The following is a 15079-nucleotide window of genomic DNA, read 5'->3' on the forward strand; positions in this document are numbered from 1 at the left end:
AAGACAGATCAGAAAAAAGCATGTTCAGTCTGTTTTTTTCAGGGAGCTAGGATTAACTGGCCTAAACTCTCATTCTCTCACTGCTGTGACTTAAAGAAGCAGTTGCAGAAACCTGCACCTGTGAGGACCCACTGGCCAAATTAAGTCATGAAGATTGATCACAATTTTATGAAAAGCAAAATGCTGCAGCTTAGATTGACTTTTAAAGATTTTGGGACAATATAGAGGGAAAGTTGTAGTAATTTTAAATGTTCCTATTTGGTGATAAAAGATGAAAAGTCAGCTGGTATTATTTTGTTACTAACCACTAAAATTTTCATCACACATCTAATATCACTGATACCTTCAAAGGGAGTAAAAAGAATTATTACTTGCGGTTGAAAAAGCCCAGGATGCTCCACAGTTCTGCTGATCCAAAGGATCGTGAATCCACTCAGGCCACTCATAAGTGGCTGAAAAAATTGCAGGAAACTTTTCTTCTGGAAGTGACTTTCCCTAAAACAAAATGTAGAATATCTTCGTATGCTTAATGTCTTATTTTTATCATAAATCTTACCATAATTTTGCTTGTAAAATTCTTAATTTTTAGACTGAGGGAACCTAAAGCATTGGCCCCTGTGACTTCCCGAGCAGCTCTGTGGTGGTTTCCCCATGGCTGGGTGCTGCAGACCCCTGGGAGCAGGAGGGTTCTGGCACTCTATTAGCTGGGCTGAAAAGCTGCTTCAAGACTACCAACCTGAATAACCTGACCAGTTCCTCTCTGATTTTTATCTCAAGCAATAATTCTCTATGGAATTTGCTAAGTATGATCCAGCTGGCATTTTTGGAAAGAAAAGCCCTCTGCTACAAATAGCAGTGAAGCTAAATACCTGTTACCCTGTTCTCCCGGACACATGGCTGTAGGTAGGAAATTTTAGTCATTGTGGGAGAGGAATCAATACAGTGTATCATTGATTTGTCTTGTACATAGAGGTTATTCAATCTGAAGCAATTATTCCCTTTCTAGAATAAAAATCAGTGATTTATCTTCTTCTTTTTAATCTGATAGTGAATTCATGAAAATTCATGGTCTGCTCTCTAAAGCAATTTGACAGCCATTTCTGGCACCTTCATCTCTCACCCTTAATTTATGACCCCCTCCAAAGTCCTCCAAGCTTTGAACAAATATTTGCATATGCAATAGCCATCTGGTACAACTGCTAATAATCTGCTATGTGTTCAACATATCAAAATCATTGACCTTTTTTTTTATTGTTGAACTTCATGGAATGATGGATTATGCTGCACAATGAAATAGGAATGGCCACAGAGAATTGCAATATTAGGCCATGCAATCTATCTGTTTCAAAAAATTGTTGATAACCACAGTTCCAGAAGGAAATACAATATACAAAATAAGATAATCTGTTCCTAAGCAAAACACTCACTGATGCTTCTTTTCTCATCAGCAGGCTGAAATGATGAAGCACAATGGCTTTTGTCCTGTTTAAATTCCTTTATTTTACTTCAATTTACTTATCTTCTAATTCTTGGTACCCCTGCTAAAACATTTTTCTAAATTGTTTATATGATTTATAATCATAAAACATAAATTTTGCTAAGATGATTTAAACATTTGAGGCCAGTTCTTTCAAACTATTTGAGGACTCTTATTTGAGGACTCTTTGAGAACCAAATTTTAGCCCTTTGCCTGTATCAAGATCACTTTGTTGTGTGCATTGTGAAACAGCAGCACCTCCATCTAGCTTGTACACCTGGATTTGCCACAGAAAATCCTCAGCTGAGAAAAAGCGGGTGAGGAAAAGGGAAGCTTGTACCTCAGGTTTACATCTAACATTAGGCTGGGATACAGCCCAAAAGGTAAATTGATACAGTCTGTGTTTATTCCCAGACCCAGTGGTTCTAGGCTGATCAGGTCAGATGCAAGCTGAGAGTCCTGAATCCATTAAGGAATACTGCAAGCTGTTAGGTCACTTCAATGATTTGAAAGTCTCACCTCCACCCGTACAAGGTCAGTAATTTTTTAAACCTTGCTAAAATATGAATCTCAATATTTTGATTAATCATTTTCAAAGACTTTCAAAAGACTGTTTTTTCTGAGTTTTATATACATGGAACTTGCAACATCAAGTGACACTCAGGAAGCAGCAGCTAATTTAAAGAATAACTCAATGAATTATCATTATATTCACTATTAGTGAGTAAGCACTAGCTCAAGATTTACTTTTAAGATGAAACACACAGGAGAAAACCCAGACAAATAGAATTTCTTTTATATCATGAGACTGTTCACTACCAACCAGTAAAAAAGAAAAATTTGGCAAATGTTTAGCACAATTATGCGGGTAATGGCTGCTTACAATGCTGATAACGATGCTTGGTTACAAATGAGGCATTTGAGAAAAGTAAAGTTCTAAATAGATCTCCAGTCTTGACAATGTATTACTTTGTGTATTCCTAACCTTCTGCAAATGTATTTGTTAGCCTTATAATGTAAATCCCAGAGCAAATTCCTCATTAACCCTCAGCCTTGTCATTTAGAAATGCAGGACTGATCTGTAGCCAGAAATACTGGCTTTTTTTCTGAAAAAATTGCTACCCTGATATTGAGAAGTGCTGCTGGTCTGTGGCAAATATCAAGTCTAGACAACTGTTTCTCAATGTATGCTCCATGGACCAGCATCAGACAGCACAAGGCAATCAGCAAAATGACTGGTGGACTATTTTTAAACCTTTGTGTGTACCCTCTGCAGTGAAGTTAGCAGCCTGGACAAAGCAGGAAGGTAAGAGGATATAAAAGAGCACTCGAATTTCAGCAATGGCTTCTTCAGAAAAGATGGATGACAAATAAGAGAAACAAGACCAAAGATAACTAAATTTGCAAATGTGGAAATAGTTTCCCTGAGGGAAAGCAATTTTTAATTTTTTTCAACATAGCAAAAAGATTCTGGAGATCACTTGCTTTGTAAAGACTGAATGGGCACGAATGACCTTCAATTTTCAAGAGAACGACAACTGCTGAGGGTTTTTACTGCAAAAAGCCATATACCAGTGGAACAGAGGGTGTACTCTGTCTACTTTCCCCTTGTTTTCATGACTTTCTTAATATTTAGTGAAAAAATGGTGCCTTATTAGTGAATCATGTATTTCATTTTCTTGTAAGATGGCACTTAGGTGAGGACCTTTTTGCTGGGGGTGCAGACCTTACCATTGCAATGTATCTCTTGCCAGGACTTGTGCTGACAGAATACACCAAAAGTGCATCACAATGGTTTTAAAGGTGTTGCAATTATTCTTGTGCTACATGAAACTTCAAGAATGACTGTCTCCTGCAGTGAAAATGCCTTCTCAGATGGAGGAGCTTCAGCTTTGTCAGGAGTCAAACAGTTTAGTGCATTTAGCTGTTGGTCTATACTCAGATCCAGCCACACTGTGCAACAGAGAGTCCTCAGTTCGGATTTAATTCTTGCTCCATAACATTGTCTTTTGGGTATTCTAATGCACCATCGTGTCAAACTTCACTTCCAGACAAAAGCATCCCTTTGTTGAGCAGATACAGTCTTTTATTAATAGCAGAACTTTTAACAGCTCTATGAGCAACTTCAGGAAGTTTGTGATTTCCCTAAGAATTTTGCAGAAATTGAGAAAATCATATGGAGAGTATTATTTTATATTTTTAGATTTTGTAAATAAAAATATTTCCTAGAATTCTGTGATAGGTATATGATTCCAGGATGTAGGGAAGTCTCATGACTAAATGCATGAATGTGTCTAGTTGGATTTCTGAAGAAAAATGCATTGAATTTCTTTGGGTGTCTGTCAGTGCCAAAGGAAGTTGAGTTGTGGCCCAGAGATTTCATAAAACAGCAGACAGAAAAAATATGGCTGAGAAATGTATCTGTGGATCAAAGGCTGTAAGAAAAGTAGCAGTGGAAGTCTCTACAGGAAGCTTAATCACAATGATTCAATAAGCTGGATATAATGCAGGACTACTGAGTAAACAACTGCTACAAACTGAATGGAGGAAAGGAAATATCATAAAGAATTTCTTAAAATTTCTTCACTTTCCTGTTTTCCTAGGTGGGATTTGTCCCACCCAGCAATGGAGATATCAGTCTCTGGGCTGAGTACATGACATCCTTTTTTTGCCTGTGCTATATAAGCTTCATACTGTATCCCTCAAGGAAAATGCCAAAAACAACAAAACAGTCCAACTCCTTCGAGCCTCAGTGCAGTTCACTAGTAACTTAAGGCAGACACCTACTAAATATTGGATTAAATTCTTTTATGCCATTGTCTTATTTTGACCTGCCATCTTCAAGTGAAATGATCCTTCTTTGGCTGCAAAAAGTAGTCCAGAAAGTCCTAAAGGCAAAACTCCAAAGCTTAATTCCTGTCCACTTCTTGCTCTGGCAACCCTTCAGAGTGTTGTCAGTTTTGACTGAGTTGGCCAATTTGGGTCTGAGCCCAATGCCTCCCCATGCTGCTGCAGGGAGCTGACATTGTGTCTAACAAAGAATGGTCTGAATCAAGCAAAAGGGTTAGGACTGCTCAAATTCTTGCAGAGGTCATGTCCCCTTTCCCCAAAACCCATTCAAGTGGCAGCTCTGCACTGCTGTCACCACAGGGCCTTCTATCATGTGGAAATCCTTGCACCACTGAGGCCTAAAGATTTTTAGCTTTATATATATATATATTTAGCTTTGTAGATTTTTAATATACAGCTATAAAATTTTTCATGCTTTCTCACACTTCAGACTAGTAGATTACCCTTTCTCACACATTTATGCCACCTTCTTGAAATTCTGTTTAAATAAATAGTCTTATTTTTAAGACAAGAATTTCTAGTGAGAAAACCCTGTTTTGCATCAGCACACAAGAGTCATAAAAAATACAGGGCTGAGAACCCCTTGGAGATACTCTAAGGGGCAGGCCCAAGGGTGGCTACCAGGGCAACTGGTCTGGCATAGGATGTACTTGCTAGATATATTAATTAATTAAACTTATAAAATTTCTGGAAATCCCATATCGGGCAGGCACAAAGATATCTTGTGCACCTGAAAGCTTTCGTTAAAGAGCTGCTCTTATAATATTTAATATTAATATTGTTTGGAAAGTTTTGTTTTGATTGTAGAAACATCACAACACATAAATAATCATTAACAATTGACTTCTAATAGATAATCAAATGGCATCACCTGCCTGAACTATATTGAAGGAAAAGATAAACACCTGTTATACTTAACACTTTTGCAAACCTTGGATCTATATATTTATACTTTTTAATATCTATCTAATATACTTTCTATACTTCTAATTTCACTCTGGTGAGCTAGTTAGGGGGGGGGGTTTTGCTCTATGAATTCCATAATTTGTGTACTCTAGGAAGGAAACTAAGTAACTGATCCAAGGCGTTGGAAAAATCACTCTCAATTCATTAACTTGTATTTTTTCTTAAATTGTTTAACCTACATACATGACTTAAAGTATATTTGCTTTGATGCAGAACTAATTTCAGCATAAATAAATGATAGGAAATTTAATTTAGCTGTCATGAAAATAGCCATGGCCAAGGAGTTTAGAAAGCTGGTAGTAGAGAACCATTTCATTTTGCAGTGATTCCCATAATTTTGCTGTCCATTTATTCAAAACCCAAAAAGGCTTTCACAACTTCTGTCAAAGATTGCTGCTTAATCTCAGCTGTTAGCCTTAATAAACTGTGCCCAGATGTATTTTTTGTGGTTACAGCTACTCAATGTTTGTGCAAAGACTAGCAAATGTAGAGAATTAATATGGAGCCTTCTTAAATAAGTGTACAATAATAAGTTAATATTTCTGCAGAGCTTCACTGTGATTAGGATTTTCTCTTGTTCCTTCATATTTGGTTTCTGTCAATAGGGCCAGGCATTCTATGAATTTTAGAATTGTTCCAGGAACATCATATTCAACATGGAAACATTTAGTGACAAAAACCTGAATCATACTCTTATAATTGTCCACATTTATTTTTCCATGTGATAAAGTTATTAAAAAATTAACAAGCGTGCATGACACTTACAGGAGCTTCTCTCATATTCAGCAAAGACTGAGATGGAGGGAAGGTGCCCAGGCGCTTTTTGAAACCTTCTTCCACTGTCATTCCCCAGAACTGACTGTAGTTGTCAGCTTTCCATCTTCCTCACAAACGAAAACCAAAAAAAACCCAGGTAAGAGATACCACTCATATTAACACATTGCTCATTTAAGAGTACAACTAGCAAAAGCATCCAGAAATAAATCCTTGAAACTGCATTTCAAAAACTTGCACTCAATATGCATGAGAAAATATTTACTATGGGCTTTTTTTCACTGCAGGATGGAACAGCACAGCAGTCCATGAATAGTGGTGATTTGGGGTCAGCATCACACCAGCCTGCAGGACATGAGTGTGCAATATTCCAGAGCAGTACTGGAAAATGAGACACTCAGTCAAAATATTACTGTTCTCTTGAAGTTATGCTCAAATCGTGCTCCAACCCAGATTCCCACAGAGAGCTTGCAGCCTCGTGTAGTGAGGTATAGTGCACCTTCAAGCTCTGATGCACCACAAGAGAGATGCTGTTGAACCCAGCAAAAAGCCCAGCTGACATCTTCTGCCCCAATAGTGAGAGAAAGGGCTCCCCATGGTTCTCTAAGTATTCCCTACTCTCAGGTGTACTCGAGTCAGATTGTAGTGTTGATGTGCAAACTATATGCACAACACAAAAATAAACACCTTTTCAGCACATTTGGAACACACTGAAATTTCCTACTGGATTAGGGCAGGGGAACAAGCATTCTCTTTACCCCTTCCATTCTTGCTTTTGTATGAAGAACAAGGAGTGGGATTCATGCTGCCCAAAGAAGCCTCATTGCTCTTGGTCTCCCTGTGGTCAGTGAAAAGTGCAAGCACATGGAGAAGTTGAGTCATATCTCACCTGTCACCCTGTGACAAATCTCATTGGTCACCACTACCAAGAGACAGGTTTGGGCTCCAGGGGCCTAATTTGGTTGTTTATCATACTTCAGTTGGTTTAAATGTCTCCCATGAAGTACAAAATGTTTCAGCACTCATGGCAGCCTGAAATCTGGAAAGGCTTCATTAGTGAATTTGGCACCCCAGATCCTAGGGAGGTATCTCCCCTGTATCTCTGTCTGTGAATAGCCAGTAGGCTCCAAGGCACAGATCCAGTACTGGGGTCCCTTAATCCCTGTGCACTAGTCAGGGGAATGAGATTGTTAGCAAGAAAAACACCAAGCCCCCAAAGTTCTGATAACTTGATCCCCATTGCATCCACCTCCTCCTCTTCCAGTGGCACCTAGAATAGTTTTACATGGAACAGTGCTCTCAAGGGAGCAGAAAAAATTACTTTAAATATCTATCCCAAGTAATAAACACAGTGAAGAACAGGGGAAGATGATGCAAATTATGTTTTGAGAAAAAAGAAATTGTTCTAAATTTGGACAGTATTTTAGATGGATGTTTACAGTAACTCTTACCAGCATGAGATGTTCAGTATCTTTCCATTTAAAGCTTTATAATCTGCTAATGATTTAGGAAAGTTTCACAAATGCACACACTGGCAAATTGCTGTAATGTATTTGGAGAAAGAAGGGGTGTGGAAGAGTGCATATCTTGTAATTTGCACATAGAATGAGCAATACTGTGATGCATAACAAAACATAAAAATAAAAGGGTCCTCACCCATAATCTCCAGAATTGATGCTCTGAATTAAGTCTTGGCGAACAAGACATATGTCTGTTGAACATTTCCAGAGACCATTGGAACATTTGCTGAAAGGACAAGAATATCATTAAACAAAATAAAATAATTATCAAAGGAAAAATGTGCACTTTAACAGCAGAAGGCAGATGGAGGGGGAAAAAGGTGTGAACAATATAATTGTCAAGAGTGTTTATGAAAACATTGCATCATTTCTTCCTGCTTCACCATCTAATGAGTTGGAGCAAGGTGAGAAGGTTTACAGTTTGTGGGAAAGGTCATATCTGAAAAATTTTGCTTCCATCTTTGTGAGACTAAACCAGGGACTGTAATGTTGATGTTAATTCCTGAAAAAATGTGATGTTTTGAGGAAGGTTTACTCTGGAAACCCAGAAAGGGTTTTGAGGCCCCCAGTATCGTGCTCCAAGGACCCTGGGCTAAAGTCAGAGCAGTGGAAGTTCCAACCCTCTTTGGGTGGGGCTGGAGCTCTGGGATTCCAGTCCCTCCAGTGTAGGGCTGGTTTTTGGAGAGTCTGACAGCAAAGTTCCCCTGCCTGCACTGTCTGCTTCTGTCCCAAGGCAGAGAAAGGGGTGCTCAAACAATTCACCCCTTTCCACATAAATATACATATGTATGTGTGTGTATATATCCTTTCCTTGCATGTTAATGTAAGTTCTCATTACTTAGGAAAAAAAACCAACAAACAAAAAACCAAAAAACAAAAAACGAAACCCCTTCCAAAAAAAAGCAAACAAACAAGGAGGAAGGATTCCATAAAGTTTAATAATATTTGTTTGAACTGTATTCAGGTCAATACCCAGATCTAGACTGAAACCACTTCAATTTAGGTTTGACTGAGCAGAAACAGAATTAGGCCAGTGAGGAGGAGATTTTAATAGTCTCATATTCATATATTGATTAGAAAATCCAGTTTCTTTTGCTGTTCTTCTAAGTTGACTGTAATCTATCTCCATAAAACCTTAATACTTAGCACTACTTTTGCAGCCATTTCGATTTGATTACATGTTTAATATGAATTTAAAAGTGCTCTCTACCTTAATTCCTGTTTCATGACATATGCTAGATAAAATTCAATTTGCTGTTCTCTGAAACATTACCAGGAATTGCAGTTGTCTTTAATTATTGTTCCTTCTCCGTAATATCGGCCATCTTTATAACAACCTGCCAACATAACATATAGATGTGTGAAAATAAAATAATTCTTCAAGTGAAATACTTAAAACTTTTACTACTATTGTATTAATTGGTTTTATGCAGTATGCTTGAATTATTTAGCTGAAACTCAGTAATATGGTTCCAGTTTCTTCAAACTACTGAAGGCAGTTTAATGTATTTTACCTTTTTAGAAAATATATTATCATTCATAGTAAATAAATTCAGCATCAGATTCAAAACTCTGAACTCTTACATATAAATAAAAAAATATTCAAATGAAGTTATTTTCTAGTAGTAAAAAGAAAATATTTCTAACAAAAATTAGTTTCTGTCACTACTGCGCTAGAGAAAGCAATGATAGCAACACAGACCTCCTCGGGGAAAAGAAGGCATTGTCTTGAGAAGGCAGTTCATAGTTATAGGGTGTCTCGCTGAACTAAGACAAGACAGTAGTTCATTGGATAACTGGGAAAACGCCTCTGGGACAGTACTTCAGGACGGGTCCCATGGTCAGCACCAGGTGTTAATCTATGTTATTAATTCCATTCTGTTTTGACAAAACTATCGTCCTGGGAAAAACTCCCTGCCGGAACTGAACATACTATCAGCTTGGAAAAGGATCTGAGAGAACCAGGAGAGACTTCAGCCTGGGAATTATTTCCCTGGCTGTAATTTTCCTAGGCCTCTAGCAGTGTGTCCACAGATTTCTAATTGGCAATTAAAATAGAAATAAGTTTTTACAGGTATAGAATTCAAAAAAGTAGTGAATACTCCAAATCTATTGTAATAAATTCTTTTTCCTTGCCAGATTAATTCTTTGAAAAACAGACAAATCAATTGAACTCCAAGGCTAATGTATGTTTCATGCACCCTTCAAAACCCACTATAAAATGTAAATTGAGTGATGAGTTCTCCAACAAAATACATCCCTCTCTTTTTTTTTTTTTATTTGATAACACTTCATTCAGAAAAGATTTTGGGTGTGTTTCAATATCTTCCACATAAATTGTTTCATCAGTGCATTTGATTGTCAAAGCTTCAGTGGAATAATGCCTGCACAGGGCGTTGGATTGAGACAATAACAAACATTGTACATTTCTCACTCAGGTCTGTGTTTTCTAGCCTGTTCTGACAAGTGAGCCCATAGACACCGTGTTTCTTGCCCTGCTGAGAGGGCTTGGACTCCCTTTTCCTCTGTGTTCAAGAAGCTTTAATACAGTGTTGACTTGCAAATTTGCATGGTACCACGCTTTTCCCCCCAGCACGAGTGTGAGCGAGGCCATGCCCCTCTCACGGCCAGGGCTGCAGTTTGTCTGCCCAAATACACACATACCACAGAATTTTCTCTCCAATTAAACAAGATTCCAACTAGACCCGTGAAGAAGGTGAAGAAGAAAGAAACCTCCACCTTAAAACGTCCATCTTGCTTTCCATATATTGCTATATTTTAAAATCCCAAATTCCAAAATTTCCATCCTGTGGTATTACACATTTCTATTCAAACTACACACCAGTGATTCTATTTCTATCACTCAGTTTTGGAAGCCTTCTCCACGGCCTCAGGTGAAAAGCAGTGCCCTCCTGTGGGTCAGTGCCTGACAGCACAGAAAGTCCAAAATTCTCAGTATCCAGGGTTCCAACACACACACACACACACACACACACATACACACACACACACACACGTGGAGGCCTCCTTCCTTGCCAGGACAGAAACACACACTCCAAGCCCTACATAATTTCATAACCAAGGGCAGAAGTGAAGTGGAGGTGATGTATTAATTATAAATGTCTTTATTTCCCTGTTGTTAATTCAGCAGGCCATGGGAGATAGCAAAGGTAAAATAGATCTCACCAAGGCAGTCTGAGCCCAAAGTGCCTGCTCCAATCCAGCTTCAGCTAAGAGCTGAGGTATTTTTCACAGGATACTCAAAGCAAATTACCAAAGTGCCACAGTTTGTCACAGTATGTCACAAGATCAGCATCAGACAGTAGTTGGAAGGAGGACCAAACAATTTATTTCAAAAATATCAAGAGAAGGAAGTATTGATGCAGCATTTGAGAGATGGAACAGACCCTCATTGGAGCTCTGCTGGCAGGGCTCACTGCCTGTGCCCAAGATAAAATGCAAACCTGGAGTAGTACAGAAGCAGCTTTTTAATGATGTATGCTTAGGGAATTGAAGATTAACACCATGCAGTTTCTTTGGCCTAGCCAAATTAATATTTTGTGGGTCAGGAGTACTGTCTGAGGCATCAGTGAGACAACAGAGATATCTAAGATAAAAGACAGAAGACAATACAGCGAGGTTCTCTAGCTCTGAATGTATTCGGTGGAATATTAATGCATTAAGTGGGAAATTAATTAATTTGAAGATGCAGATTGACGACTTTGTGAATGGGGTTTTATGATATGAAAATCGATAATGCAAAGAAGAGAATTTGAGAAATTGAGACTTCCTTCACAGTCTAACATTGATATACCCTTAATGGTTCTTATTTAATTTGTCTCCTGCATGGGTGTGAGTACTTCTGCCAGTGAAATATCTTCAGGTTTATTCCCTTGTAGGTCAGATCACATCTGTCATGTAAAAGCAATCATAAAACTCACTGGATATCACATTTACACCACCAGTGGGGTGAGACCCAGTGTGTGAATTTTGACAGGGCTTTTTGTAACATCAGAATAACTGACACAGAGATAAAATAAAGAATAAGTAAAATCCTGAGATAAAACTCAAAAAGTTCTTCTAACAACAAAATTTTAAATACTACTATAATAAAAACACCCTGAAATTCTATTTGGCATCTAAGGCAGTAATGTGCAGTTTGTTCTGTAACATGAAACACATGAAAGCCATAGAAGTAAAACTGAAGGCTGGATTTATAAAGGCAGAGTCAAAGCAGTTCCACACATTTAAATCAATAGTGACCCCCAGCACAGTGCACACCCATGGAAGAAGTCCCAGTGTAGCTTGTTTCTGCTGTACACTGCCAGTGAATATGGGGGGATCCAGAAATAAATCACTGAGCACTTTTATTGCTGTACATTCCAGCCCATGTAAAACACTTCCGTTTATTGGTTTATTTAAAGAACTACAACTCAGGAGGCTCTGAGAGCAAAACCTCTGGCAACCAAAAGATCCAGTTCTTCCAGGTAAAGGGTACTTTGGCATATGTGGTCTTCAAGTGCTTAAATAATTCTTAGCCTAAGGTAGAAATATAGTCTCAGTTGCTAAAAGTCAGCTAACATGCTTACATAATTTTTAATTATGCTTCCTAATTTTCTTAATCTTCAGGCATTTAGTCCTATTTGCTTCTCCTTTTTTTCACTCCAATTCCTCAGATATTCCAGTTCTAGAAAGATTCTTTAGAGATGGTTAAGTTTGTTACTTTTTTCCCCTGCTTTATTTTTGCTTTATTATTCGCCTTTTACCCTCTAAATTACTCACATAATGAATATCCAATAAAGAGATTTTTTAAAATTGCAGACTTTCCATCACTTTGAAGATCAGAGAACCAGGATTTTTTGTGAGATAACATATTAAAATTTATTGTAAGATCATCTACAGGACAAGTAAAGGTACTGTAAATGTAATTACTACCCCTGGCAGGTATGTTAGGAATTACAAAACAGTAAACACAAATGCAAAAAATTTGATTTCAAGAAGGCAGTAAAAATATTTACCCTCACCTATTGCCTTATCTAAACCTTCTGTTATAGTTCTACCTTTTAGAGTTAGACTTGTGGCAGTGACCACATGGCAAACTGTTGCAGGTTTTGTATTGATTCAGTTCCATGAGAAGTTTGCCAAAGTAGACTCATCAGCTCAGCTCTGGGCAGAAATACAACTACATGTTTACGTAGAACTTGCAACAAAAACCCCATGTCGAAAATAATACACACCACTGCACCAAATAGAATGAAAACAATGTATTTATTTACATAGAGCCTGAGAACATTCTTTTAAATGGTTAGAAACACTTTGGGAAATCAAATTTGCTTTGCAGCATTTCTGTCACTCCCACTTATCAGGTTTTGGCTGCGTGCCTAAGAGCACAGTCTCCTGAAGAGCTTGTGTTCTGAGTGCTGAACTGCAAGCAGCAAGGTTATTGCAAAAAGACAGTTAATTTTAAAATGTCACAGTAGGATTTTGTTTATTTTAGGCTTTTGAAACTTTGCTACATTCTCTACCTCTTTAGCCATATTCTCTGCATCTTTGGCCAAATTTGATGTACAGACAGTAAGAAGTTACATAGTCTTAAAATCCACAATACCCAATTTTCTTCACCAGCAGAGATTTGGCCTATCCAAAGCCAAGAGAGGACCAGCTCTCTGAAATTCTTTTTCTCTTGTTTTTTTGTTTTGTTTTGTTGCAATCTTTAGTACTAAAAATAATTAGACTAAGTTTAGTGTAGTCCTGGAGGGATTTCCTCTGCAGACTAACTAGTAAGAAACTAAAATATGCCACAAATCCTTGTTCTAAACACATCCCTTCACCTACTTCTTTTCCAGAGCACATGCCTTCATTTAGTCCTGCACCTGAGCTGTAGCCAGAAAAACAGTGTCCCACAGGAAAGCTGTGCTGCATCAAAAGAATGCAGAACATCTCGGGGCAGTATCATTCAGGATAACCCTCAATTTTGTTGATGATTTGTTTGTACTGATGTATACAAATATTTCGAGCTTGCTGTTCATTTCATGTTAATCTGTGAAACGCTATCGAAATGTTTCAGTTTACACTAATTTTGACCCTGTGAGGTATTTCTGAGAAGTTTCAAGTAAAACAGAGGTTCTGTCCAAGAGAAATACAATCAAATCAATGCTATTGTCCTAGAGACAAAAAAATGACATCAAGTATAGTTCTCACTCCATTTTCATACTCAGTGTCTTTGTCCACTATGTCTTTAGTCACACTTTCAGGATGCATACACTCTAGAGACTGATCAGTAATTCTACTTCTACATATATTTTCACTGTAGTGATGCACTAAAGCCAACTGAGCATTTTCTCTCTACGTACCCCATGCTGGAGGTGGCCAAGGCTCCTCTGACCTGGTGGGCTCCACAGGGTGGTTGCAGACATCCCAGTAGTCAGGACAGCAGTCCACGGGCCCAGGAGAGCCCGAGGTGCAGTGCTGGTCACAGTAGCACACAGCTCCTCTGGAGACAATGGTAAAGCTGCAGTCATCATCTCTTCCTGTGCAACAGCCTCGTATCCTGCAGGAATTTCCATGGTACACACTCCTTTTAATCCTGTTCCACTTAGCAGAACCACTGTCTTCAACAGCATAAAGTCCTTGGGGGAAATTTCTTCTAGAATCAAGATGCTTTGCCATCGAAACTTCACTGGCAATGCAATATAACAGCAATATCTGAATTTTTTGCCACATTCTTGTGCCTCTAGAAGCCTTTTTTGAGGCTTCTTGTCTTTCTCAGCAAATGTTCATTTACTTTAGATGTAATACCTCCAGTTAGCAATCAGAAAGAAATCTGAACAGAAAGCTGCAGACTACAGTTTTCTAGGAAGACTCTGCATGTGTTAATTATTAGTCAGATATGTTGTAAACTGATTTATTTGCCCAAGATACAGACATACTGGAAATAGAGCCACAACTATGTATTCATCATTATGAAACTTTGGTGCGATCTCTTGCAAGTGAGAAAGTTTACAGCAAAGTTTCAACATAAACAAAATATGCATGATCCAGTATTTTAGTTCTAAACTTCAGACTTCTAAAATCAAAACAATGTGAGGAATGAGTGCATGGTGTCAAAGGAAGCTCTCCTTCTTTTCGTGTCTCTACAACCAGCATGTTTTCCACACGATTAGAAAATCTTTAAATTTAGATTGTAGCTCATCTAAATTTTCCTTTCTGATAAGCAGAGTGACATCACTGCAGTAAAATTATTCTGCATCCCTCATTTCAATTGTATTTCCAGTGATCTAGCTTAGCCTTATATGCTTCACTTTTTTCACTTGTTTTACTATGGGCAAATTCAGGAAAAAATCAGGTGATATTTGGTATAGACTATTACTCAAAAGTATTCTTTTAAGGTTTGCATTTCTGTAGTCAAAATTAACTTGTTGGTCATTCTAATTAACATAATAAATACCCACAGATAAGGGCTCATTACTATTTACAAAGTAAATGGCTGTAT

At 37.9% G+C, this 15079-nt stretch overlaps 1 protein-coding gene across 1 annotated transcript in view; it reads right to left on the reverse strand.

Annotated features, from left to right (window-relative positions):
• The window catches only part of TINAG (tubulointerstitial nephritis antigen), a 37581-nt gene extending 23160 nt beyond the window's left edge, over positions 1-14421 (reverse strand). Inside the window, exons 1-5 of the mRNA XM_014869499.2 lie at positions 13941-14421; positions 8861-8924; positions 7724-7813; positions 6059-6173; positions 372-495 (exon numbers count right to left, since the gene is read on the reverse strand). Coding sequence (XP_014724985.2) covers positions 372-495; positions 6059-6173; positions 7724-7813; positions 8861-8924; positions 13941-14310 — 763 coding nt within the window. The 5' untranslated portion in view covers positions 14311-14421. The remainder of the gene's footprint in view (positions 1-371; positions 496-6058; positions 6174-7723; positions 7814-8860; positions 8925-13940) is intronic.
• Positions 14422-15079: the final 658 nt, after the last annotated feature.

This window comes from Sturnus vulgaris, chromosome 3 (assembly GCF_052056855.1).
Source record: "Sturnus vulgaris isolate bStuVul1 chromosome 3, bStuVul1.hap1, whole genome shotgun sequence".
NCBI classification, from domain to species: Eukaryota; Metazoa; Chordata; class Aves; order Passeriformes; family Sturnidae; genus Sturnus; species Sturnus vulgaris.